The sequence below is a fragment of the Esox lucius genome, chromosome 21, assembly GCF_011004845.1.
Source record: "Esox lucius isolate fEsoLuc1 chromosome 21, fEsoLuc1.pri, whole genome shotgun sequence".
NCBI classification, from domain to species: Eukaryota; Metazoa; Chordata; class Actinopteri; order Esociformes; family Esocidae; genus Esox; species Esox lucius.
Genome location: NC_047589.1, coordinates 18,439,819 through 18,451,955, shown reverse-complemented (window position 1 = coordinate 18,451,955; position 12,137 = coordinate 18,439,819). Strand labels below are relative to the sequence as shown.

The 12,137-nt window shown below is 40.8% G+C and overlaps 1 protein-coding gene across 8 annotated transcripts in view; it reads right to left on the bottom strand.

The window, feature by feature from the left end:
* ntng1a (netrin g1a) overlaps positions 1-12,137 on the bottom strand; it is a 95,901-nt gene that overhangs the window by 28,519 nt on the left and 55,245 nt on the right. For all 8 annotated transcript variants that reach the window (XM_020041979.3, XM_020041980.3, XM_034289394.1 and 5 more), the window contains exon 3: positions 4,808-4,980. In XM_020041979.3, the coding sequence (XP_019897538.2) occupies positions 4,808-4,980 (173 nt within the window). The remainder of the gene's footprint in view (positions 1-4,807; positions 4,981-12,137) is intronic.

The window sequence follows — 12,137 nt, the reverse complement described above, 5'->3', positions numbered from 1 at the left end:
TCACACAGGGTTTTACTCACTCTTTTAGTTGGGTTACAGATAGATTAACCAAATTGGTAAATTGACACTCATTAAGGAAAAATTGCTATGTGCGCATTCAATGTAAAGTTTAACACAGAGTTAAAAAAAACACTGATAACAATCAGTAACAGATTGTGAAGCGGCATTGATAACAATCATACAGATTATTGGGATATTTCTATCAGAAAGGCAATACTGTATAGTCTGCGTATGCGATACTGCTTTCAAGAGGCCATCATTTCAAGCGGTCTACTTTATACCTGATGTGTATCCATGACAACAGTGATCTCCTCATGTTCTCTGTGGATAGATCTGAACACTTGAACACTCACAGGGTTGTTTTACCGACATTGGTTCAACAGCACATCATAATCCGATTTAAAATCACTCACAAATGTCACTGTCCTAACAAAAGACGTATGGAATGATAAATACCCATTTAGCCTTTCACTTGCCTTACCATTTCAAGCCTCAGAAAGCTAGGTTTACACCCGGTAAGCTGCCTCCAGAACAGTCTGTTCAGCCTTACAGCTCACAGAACTGTCCCTTTTCTTTCTAGGGTCTAGTTTCTTTTATTTTAGTCAGAAAGGCTTGAGACCCACTCTCTACTCTCCTACTCCAAACCTTTCCTCTTAGAACCCATTGGCCCATTAAAATGAACTGCCATGTGGGATTCTCCAACTGATCCCTCTGCTTCTCAGATAAACAGTAATGGGTAGGGAGACAGAGAGAGAGAGAGAGAGAGAGAGAGAGGGAGAGACAGCGAGAGAATGGAAGAAAATTCCAGGGGCCCAGCTCACCGTTCTGTAACAGTGATGCCTTCCTCCAATCCCTTCATCTCCCATCTTTTCCCTTGTCCATTACTTCACCTTTACTTCACCATTACTTCACCTTGCCCGCTCACTCCATCGGGAAGAACAACTCGTCTTCTCTTGTACTTGGATGATGGTAGATTTCTATAGCATTACTGTGCTCTGTAAGATGATTGATCAACCTCATTACCGCTCATACAAACAGTTCAATCTTAATTGAATGTTTCAATTTTGACAAATGTGTCTGTATAAGACCTCCATATGCTTAATAGAAGAACATTTGGGAATTGTCCAGTCTGAAATTTAAACTGCAAATTTCTATCATCATTGAACATTTTCTTTATTCCCTGTGTTGTTATATTTTGTTATTCCAGGCAGACCACTGTGTTATGTTTATTCAATCTGGGAAGAAGACCATTCTTATTCTTATGTCTTTATTCCAGGAGGAAGATCTTATGTTGTATATTTCTTTATTCCTAAAGAACCCTGTATTCTTGTTTCCTTATTCCAGTAGTTTTTACCAGTAGTGTATGTGGTCCCCATCATGTTTCTTTATTCCAGGAGAAAGACCCTGTGTTCATATGTTTCTTTATTCCTGGAGGAAGACCTTGTGTTTTATGTTTCTTTATTCCAGGAGGAAGACCTTGTGTTCTTACGTTTCTTTATTCCGGTAGGAATCACTCACCTGTGTTTTTATGTTTTTACAGGGATATTGCATTATGGATTTTTTCCGACACAAAGTATAATAACGAGTTTTATGGTAAGGCTGTCTTTTATCATTAAGGTCATGAAGGCTGTGTGTGTGTGTGCGTTTTCCACACACAGCAAACTATGTTGGCTTTTTAATAATGTGCTGTCAATTTCAGTCTCAGAATGACCATTTTGCTGATCTTCCATACCTCTCTCCACCTGGGAGGGAAAATACATTACCACCCTGCTGGAGAAAGACCTCCACCCAACTGCAATAACAGGCCAGCCTCTGATAAAACCTGTCGGGCTTAGGAATGCCAAAACAATCAAAATATCCACATGTCTTCAGCATGTTCTCTCTGGTCCTGTTTCTCAGGGTATTCCGTAACCAACCTTATTATGAAAAAAAAACTTCCTCAATACGGAGCCATATGCCTTTTTTTTTTATGTCTGGCCAACTAGACTCAGAGGGGAGGCAGAGAAGAAGCAGGCACCTGACACCATCTGGGCAACCATGGGGTCTTCTGAAAGACACGCACACACACACTCCTAAATGAGATCCCTGAGGTGGAATAACCAGCTATTCTAACTGGTTGTTAAAGGCTGCCAACACCCTTGGCCTCAGGCCTTATATAAGACATGTGACCTGTTAGGAAAATGGCGAGAGAGACCTCATTCTGTTTAGTAAAAATAATGGCTGTGAACAAATACAAAAGCATTAATGCTTGACTGGATGTTTACTTTATACATTAATAACTAATCACACACTATCTGATTTAAAACTTGACCAGACACATTCAAAGTATTGGGGCCACATCCTGGGGAAAGAACAGCATCATTTGTTCCCTTGAAATGTTTGTTTACCGCAGTAGCTAGATATTGGGAGGGGGATAAAAAGATGACAAGGAGATGTGAAGGATTAAGTTCTACTGTAGTAAAAAGACATCAGAGGTCCCTGGACTACATTTCCCTCACACAGGCTTGAGATCCAGAAGGATATAGCCTAGCACTGAGCTCAAAGATATACAGAGGATATAAAAAGTCTACACACCCCTGTTAAAATGAGGCAAAGATAAATCATGTCAGAGCTTTTCCCACTTGTAATGTGACCTATAATGTGAAAAATTCAATTGAAAAACAAACTGAAATCTTCTAGGGGGAAAAATGAAAAATAAAAACCTTAACAATTACCTGATTGCAGAAGTGTGCACACCCTCTTATAACTGGAGGTGTGGCTATGTTCAGAATTAACCAATCACACTCAAACTCATGTTAAATAGAAGTCATTACACACCTGCCATAATTTAAAGTGACTCTGATTAATCACAAATAAAGTTCAGATGTTCTAGTAGGATTTTCCTTACATTTTAATGCACAACAGAGACATTACTAAGAACTGGACGTCCCTCGAAAATTGAAGAAAAGATGAGAAGAAACTGGTCAGGGAGGCTTCCAAGAGGCCTACAGCAACATTAAAGGAACTGCAGGAATTTCTGGCAAGTACTGGCTGTGTGCAACATGTGACAACTATCTCCCGTATTCTTCATATGAATGGGCTATGGGGTAGGGTGGCAAGACAGAAGCCTTTTCTTACAAAGAAAAACATCCAAGCCCAGCTGAAGTTTGCAAAAACAAACATCAAGTCCCCTTAAACCACGTGGGAAAATGTGTTATGATCTGATGAAACCAGGGTTGAAAATGTTGGGCATAATTCCAAAAGGTATGTTTGGTGCAAAAACAACACTGCACATCACCCAAAGAACACCATACCCACAGTGAAGCATGGTGGTGGCTGCATCATGCTTTGGGGCTGTTTTTCTTCAGGAGGCAATTATGAACCGTTCCAAATACCCGGCAATTTTGGCACAAAACCTTCAGGCGTCCGTTAGAAAGTTCACCTTTTAGAACGACAACGACCCAAAGCACACATCCAAATCCACAAAGGCTTCACCAGAAGAAGATTAACGCTTTGGAATGGCCCAGCTAGAGCCCAGACCTGAATCCAATTGAACATCTGTGGGGTGATCTGAAGAGGGCTCTGCACAGGAGATTTCCTTGCAATCTGACTGATTTGGAGAGCTTTTGCAAAGAAGAGTGGGCAGATATTGTCACGTCAAGATGTGCCATGCGAATAGACTCCTACCCAAAAAGACTGAGTCAAAAAAGACTTATGCAACCAGGTTAGTGTTTTTTCTTTTTTTTCCTTAAAGATTTCAGTTTGTTTTTCAATTGAATTGTTCACGTTATAGGTCACATTTAAGGTGGAAAAAGTTCTGACATGATTTATCTTTTTGTCAAAAGTTTTTTACATCACAAGAACCTGGCATTTTAGGGGTGTGTAGACTTTTTATATCCACTGTACCTCACCACTGACCAGAAAGACAGCCCATTACAAACCAGAAAGATATAGCCCACCACTGACCTCAAATATACAGTCAATCAATGACCTCAAAGATATAGCCCACTACTGAAAAAAAATACAGCTCTGGAAAAAAATAAGAGACCACTGCCCCTTTCATTTCATTTCCAAAATATGTGGAAAAGGAAAGTTTTGTGAAAGGAATAGAAGCGTTCAATTTGCAGTGGTCTCTTAATTTTAACCCTTCTGTTGCTCACTCAAAACCTTCCTTTTCAACCTTTTTGTAAAGGAAAGAAAAAGGTGCAGTGATCTCTTAATTTTTTTCTGGAGCTGCATATTGCTTATCATTGATCTCAAAGACATAGCGCACAACTGACCTCAAAGATGTGGCCCACCACTGACCTAAAAGATATAGCCCACCACTGACCTCAAATATATAGCCAATCACTGACCTGAAAGATATAGCCCGCCACTGACCTCAAAGATATAGCCCGCCACTGACCTCAAAGATATAGCCCGCCACTGACCTCAAAGATATAGCCCGCCACTGACCTCAAAGATATAGCCCGCCACTGACCCAAACGATATAGCCTGCCACTGATCTCAGATATATAGCCCACCACTGACCTCAAAGATATAGCCCACAACTGACCTCAAATATATACTGTAGCCCATAACTGACCTCAAAGATATAGCCCACCACTGACCTCAAAGATATAGCCCACCACTGACCTCAAAGATATAGCCCACCACTGACCTCAAAGATATAGCCCACCACTGACCAAGCTGGTGCAGAAATAAATAGTGAGATAATGCCTGTATATGCCATGGGGGTGAAAATACGAGTAAAATGCACGAGTTATTGTACCTATATGACAGAGAACAAGTGTGTACAGTATATAATACGTGTGTGTCGGTAACTTACAGGTATTGGCTGTGCCCTTGGGGATGGGCAGGTAGGAGCCAGCGCTCCATGCCCGGCCCTGGTAGTTCCTCTTACAGCGGCCACAGTCCGGACCCGTGGTGTTGTGCTCACACTCACAATTCAGCTTCTCCTTGTCAAACACACAGCTGTTGGCGTGAAGGTTACATTTGCACCTGTAAATATGAAAAAAAAAACATAGGAAGAGAGAAACTTAAATTAACAGTGGTGGAATTTGGATTGGACAAGGACAGACATCTATGTTCCAAGAATGCACACACTACAAAGGATTAAGAGAGTCTGCATCATTCATTTCCTTCTCCTTTCTTCCGCCGAAACATGTGACTTATTTTTCCCACAATTGTCCCACTGTAAAATGTGTGATTTCAGTAAGGTCAAATTTAACCAAGTGAAAGTGAGAGAACAAGAGAGAGGGGGAAGGAGAGAGAGGAGATGTAGAGAGTGAATAGACTAAATGAAACAGGGGTGGAAATGTTCTACATGGGGGTGGTTAGAAAGTCATGTCTACTCAAAGTGACCACTGGGGACATTAAAACCTCATGAAATGTATGCATCTCTAATCATCAAATCCCCTTCCTGTCTAAAAATAAAAATGGTGTGCATTGATTTTTTTACGAAGAGCCAAGAGGGTTGCATACACACACTGATCTCTATCTAACCTAGGAGAAAGAGAAATTGAGGTGGTATTCTGAGCATATACACTGGGAACGCTACACCTCTCGTGGGACTGTGGGAACACCGTCATATCGTGCATCCATTGGTGTGTCCATGCAACTCACTCCGAGAGTGATCCTCACTCAGCTTTCCCCAATTATGTCTCTACGACAACGTGGAAACACATACCAAAAAACAACCAACAGCAGTTTTATTCTGATAGACTTCTTTATTATGATTTTTTGCCTTGAAATAAGTATATTATTACTCTTAAGAGCAACTCCTAAGAAGATCAGCAGAAAACACAACAAACACAAAACTCAATCATGTAAATTGGTGTTACCCTCGTGGGTGTATGCTGTATCAGGTGAAAAAAACTCTCTTAATATCTTCTACTGGGAACAGGGTTACAGTTCACAGGTTTATTTTGCTAACATCCACATATTTGTCTTTCAATTAACATGGGTACCATAATCAACTGATTGGAGCTGTTTGAAATGTTTATGAAAAAAATAATACTTAAAATAAATTTATTCAATACGGGGAAACACTTAACTTGAACCTACAACATTTCTGTGTATTGCTTTCAGATTTGGTTTTGAATGGCAATCTCCAAAACACACAGTAACCTTATGACATGGTGGGAGGAGTTTTGCTGAGCAACATATCCAAAATAATATCTGAACATGAAAAAGTTAATGCTTCTGACAGAAAGAGTAATGTAGTATGCATACATATGCTTCAATATATATAGTATGCATAAAATATGCTTAATACAGTGTATACATGGTGTTGTTATGAGGTGACATTATGTTACATAAGTTAATTCAGAAAAATGGGTTTCTGATTGAAAGTGGATAGCTTGTGATCTCATACACAAGTGAACAACACCCAAATTGCAGAAGTTTCTGTTGATCTTGAAGATTTGACGGTTATAAAATGTAGGTGGTTTTAAATGTCGAATGCTCACCATTCGCCATATGCACGGCCCACACTTCATGTCTTTCGATGTAGAAGTTTACCCTTCAAACTCTTTTGTATGAATCTATGAATATATTTTCATTATTTTATAATTAACAGCTGCACACACTGAACCATGATCTCAAGATATGGTTAATTTCTCTGCAAGAAATACTGTATATTTCAATATTATTGCTGAACGTCTGTTACCGTAGATGGTTAGCTGATTGGAAGGTGGTGGCAGGTTGCTTAGTGGTTAAAGTGTTGGGCAACTAACCAGGAGGTTAAGGATTCGAATCCTGGAGCTGACAAAGTGAGAAAAGAAAGGCACTTTTGAAAGGCACTTAACTGAATTGCTCCTGTAGGACTCGTAATGTCTTCTAAATGACTAGAATGTAAATACTGTATCTTAGCTAACTTGCTAATGATTTCTAGTCTTAATCTAGCTGGAAAGAAAAAAAAAAGGCTGTGAATAATAGATAATAATTATAGATAATAAATACATACGTGAAATATTGTGAAATACATGCCATCAGTGAAGACCATAACAGTTTTGGGATTTGAATACTGTTATCTTATGAACACACGAAAGGCATGGACCAATGTTGGAGAAATTCTGAAAAATTTGCTTTGGAACTGGAATAATATATTGATTCCAAGAGGGGTATGAACGGAGGATGTCATTCAGGGTCCCTTGGGTTGCATGTTGGGGGTTTGTTGCTACACCAAGAAAATATCTTTACTGATATTAATTTGCCTTTTGGGAAAATTTTGACCAGACATTCCACAATAGTGTTTGAGCACTCATGATCTACAGCATTGCTGTTAGGAAAGGTACACAGTCTTATAGTTTAAATGTTTATTCAACATATTATTGTGTTTCTTACATAAACACTTAAATGTTTATTACATTGCATGAAGTGTTACATTTCATTTTCTGAATTAGCTGTCCAGGTTTATAGCTATATAAAACTGAAGGTTAGATCAGAAGTTTTGTGTGTTCTGAGGTAACATCATTGCAAATCGCTAGGGGATTATGGGATACAGACTGACTAAAAAACAGCCCCCTAAAGAAAGTAATTCATGTCAAAATTCCACCGGGCCTATCAGAGGGTAAGACCAAGCATATCATCTACGTTTCCAGCTTCTAAGCTAACCAAAAAATCTGTAGTTCATAGGGATTTCATGATCTCTGACAGTGATGGGCAGTGACTTTGAAAGCCAACATTAGGCTACAGCCCAGCAGAACCTACTGTTAGTTTAGCTAACTACAGCAGATGCTAACAAAATAAAAAAATTGACTAAACACTTGTGTACTGTAAGGCACCTGGCTTTGCTAAAATGTCCCATGACTCTAGTAAAAAATGACAGTTAGCCATAAACATTGATGTGTCGTAATCATGGAGACAGGTAATTACAATGTATTACCTCTATTGTTGGCAGTGCTTGACGATTAACAAAACCGTGCACTAGAATATCAACAAGTACTGTAAAGCACTTCAATATTTCATCACTAGGTATCTTTGCTAACAGTCTATTTAAATTACAAATGTACAAACCCAGAAACCACTGCTTCAGGAGAGTGGCCAGTCTAAAAGGATGTGGAGAGCATTGAGGCTTAGATGGTTGTCCACAACAGTGGTTCTCTGTCTGTCTCCTAGGGAACACTTGGGGTTTTAATGCAGAACTACACACCTGGTTCTAATGATGAAAGCTTGATGATGACTAGGCAGTAAAATAATCAGATGGGGGAGAAATAACCTATATATATATAATTATTGCCCGATCCTTGATGCATTTCAAACCTTACTTCCTTCCACTGTGTGGTCAGTTTTCCTGTGTGCTTTTTTATTGTCCCATCCATTTTTGACAGTATTTTGCCCCATCCATTTTTCCTTCTATCCTGCTCCAGTCCCTGCTGCAGAGAAATAACCCCATAACATGATATTACCACCTCCATGCTTTACTGTAAGATTGGTGTTATTTGGATGGTGAGCAGTATTGGATTTTTGCCAGACATATCATTTGGCATTGATGCCAAAAAATTCACTTTTAGTCTCACCACCATAACACCTTTTTCCACGTGGCCTTAGAATCTTCAAGGTGCGTTTTGGCAAAGCTCAGTCGTGACTGCATGTGGCCTTTCTTGAGGAGAGGCTTTTTTCTTGCAACCCTCCCATACAAGCCACATTTGTGGAAAATGTGTGATATTGTTGTCACATGCACACAATGACCACTCTTTGTCATGAATTCCTGCAACTGCTTCAGAGTTGCTGTAGGCCTCTTGGTAGCCTCTGACCAGTTTCCTCCTGGCTCTTTCTTCCAGTTTGGAGCCACATCTTGACTCAGGGAGGGTCTGTGTTGTACCAAATACCTTCCACTTCTTAATAGACTTCACTGTGCTTCTAGGCACTGATAAAGCCTTTGATTTTTTTTTTGTATCCATCTCCTGTGTCTGTCCACAACTTTATCCCGGAGATCTTTTGACAATGCCATGCCACCCATAGTTGATTGTTTTCTTCAGTAGCACTACCAAGGACTGAATTGCTTCAGGAAAAGCTTGTTTCATGCTGAGCTAATCAAAATGACCACAGCTGATCACAGTTGAAAGTCAAGTATTGAGAAGGTGATTAACTACACCTGGTTGGGTTTACAAGTCATTTTTAGAAGGGGGGTGATTCTTTTTCCAACTCAATGATTCTGTTTTTAATTTATTTTATTTTTTCTGACAAGTTGGTATTATATCTTTCACTTGGATATTATAAGTTGTAAATACAGCTGAATATATATATATATTTTTTTTTCTGTTTTCATTTCAGGCTGCAAAGCAACAAAATGTGATTATTTTATAGGGGAGTGATTCTTTTCTATACCCACTGTAGCTATCAAATGATTGCTTGCTCTGTCCTCTGGAGTAGCTGAACTGCATATTCCTGATTTGATCCCTCCCTTCTACCCATATTATCCAATGGGTTTTGAAAAGTCAACACCTGAGAAATTGAGGAAAGGCAATCTCTTACACAGTTTCTTTCGTTCCCCACCTCCTTCCCAAAGCAGGAGCATTGAAGGAACCTCCCCTTTAATCCAGCATACTTTCAAAAATAGGCACAGTGAGGAGGAAACATGGAAAGAAGCAGTATCGGAATACCTTGAAGAGTTTAATGATTATAGTAATATGATTATATTATTAACAAAGATTTTATGGTGTTCAAAAGACCTGCATGAGAAAAATGTGTGTCACATGACACGTTGAATGAAATGGAGTGTCATGTTCTAGCTACCAAAAGTGGAGATATACCATTGTGCCTATCAATACACAAAACAAATAATATAAAATAACAAAATCTGTCTAACTGCATATCACATTGGCCCGCAGCATTACACACTGAAAGACCAACACCTAGTTAAAGTTGAAAGAAAAAACCAGCATCTACTCAACGTCTTCGTTCCACACTGGGAGCAGTAGGGAGGGTGCTGCTGACAAATGATCATGGCAGGGACAACCCAGCCCAACCTTGCTAACACTCACAATGTGGTGAGAGACTCTAGTGGCAGCTGGCCGTTTATCCTTCCATGCCTCCACTGCATCTCACAGTGCCAGCTCTAAGACGCTTAGCCCGATCCAGCAGATAAATACGGCTCACAAGGAACAACAACCCTAAACCAATCAGCCAACTTTGATCTATCCTAGCAGCTCTCCACTCATCTCCTCTGGAGGTGGTGGCATGGCTGATTCTTCAATCTCTGATTCCAGGCCGCCTTCTCCGTCATCCACTGATTAGGGCCCAAAATGCTTTCTCTTGATGCCCGGCCCCGTCTCTCACTCTCCCCCTCTCTCGGTCTCCCTCTTTCTTCCGAATGCCTTTGAGATCAGCCATTCCCTTGCATGAATATGGGCGGCCATTATTAAACCTATTATGGCTGAATGTGTCAGAGGGGGACATGCAGCGCTGTGGCGTTGTGGAGGTGTCGTAGGAATTGATGTGTATCATGCTCCAAAGTGCTTCAGGGTGATGAACGATCCGGCCGTCCCTGCAGGTATACACGCTCAGCATAAATGATGGGTCATTATTTTCCACAGGCTCGACAATTTGCATCTCATTACCCAGAAGGCTGCTGGGTGGCGACGGTTGCGGTGGCGATGGGAGACATCGGGACTACAATTTGCCTCGCGCAAAAAGTATCAACAAGCAGCCCTGATGTTAACAGACACCTGTCTGTCTTTCTGACTTCCCTTTCGTCTGTCGCTCCGTCTGCCTGTCCTTCCGAATAACCGGTCTTGGATAAGATGAGTGTTTAACACAAGCAGAATGTTAAATGCGGGTAGGTTGTGCGCTGGTTAAACTGCATTAGTTGACATTCATGCAGCTACCTTTCTTTCTCATCTTTGTGACTGTTGGGGGGTCTGAGCCAGAGGCTCCACAGGGAGGAGAGCCTTTTGTGGTATAACCTTCAGGTCCCCTCAACACTGGAGACATTTTAATCATCAGGCAGAAATGATACCGCCACGCGCTGCTGGCATAATGAAGACGAGACCGTCGAGGGCCTGTGGGCTTCCTAGCCTTGTGTGTGTGCGTTTGTGTGTGTGCGTTTGTGTGTGCGCGTTTGTGTGTGTGTGTGCCCATGGCCTTTGGGTTTGTTAGCCGCCAGTGCTGTGTGGAAATCAGACCCAGGCTCCAGTCCGGGTGTCGAGGGAGACACAAGGTGCACGGGAAGGCTTAAAGGAATAATGCTGTAAATGTGTATTTAATCAGATTTTAATGGCTACACTCCTCCCTGGGGCCCTGTCGCTTTCACCGCCTGTCTTCGGTTAATACAAACCATCATACTTTAGACTGGAGCATTCCGTTATGGATGTGACATCGCTGCGAGCTCTTACAGACTTTGATGTCCGATGTTTGGCCATAAACGTTGTGTTCTGATGGTGGCGTTTATGCATTCACTCTGGTTGATTAAGGTTAGTGTTTGTTTGTTTTTTTTATAAAGATTTTAAAATATATGATTTCCTAGCAAAAACAGGAAATTAACGGAATATGTTCTAGGCTGAAGATACGTTTCTCACCAGCTATTGATGTGTATGGAAGTGGTATTCCAATCCCAGGGAACATGGGCAAATGTGAGGCATTACATTAAAGGGATCTCCAGGGACTCTTGACCGTTCCTTTTCTTCTTCTTTTTACTTTCTCTGTCTGTGTTTTTGTGTCTATCCCTCTCTCCTACTCTCCGTATTTTGTGTCTTTCTGTTCCTTGTCACAAAATAAATATTCATAGTGGTAAGGCAGTGTTTTGTTTTCGTGTGGTACTTTCAAAGGGCTATCGCTTAAGGCCAGTTTGGATAGAAAACCACTGTCTGTCTGCAGCTCTGCTAGAGGTCATGTATCCATGAAAGGATATGTATTCATGAAATTACCCAGAAGACTGTGCTCAAATTGCTCAGACAGGTTAACGTGTTTGAGTGGGGGTGGAGGGGATCATATTGGGTTTTGTATCTTTTTCATCTGAAACTTCAGACTTCCACACACAGTTTCTCACATCTGACAAAAAGTTTTGCGTTCTCCTTGAGATGAAGCAGACAGACTAAACTGTACACCACTGATTTATTTATTTATCTTTTAGAAAACAGACAAGCGGCAAAGCTATGATGCAAGCGGAGCCGAGCTTAAACCGAGCTCGCCTGAAGCACTGACCTCCAAGTAAC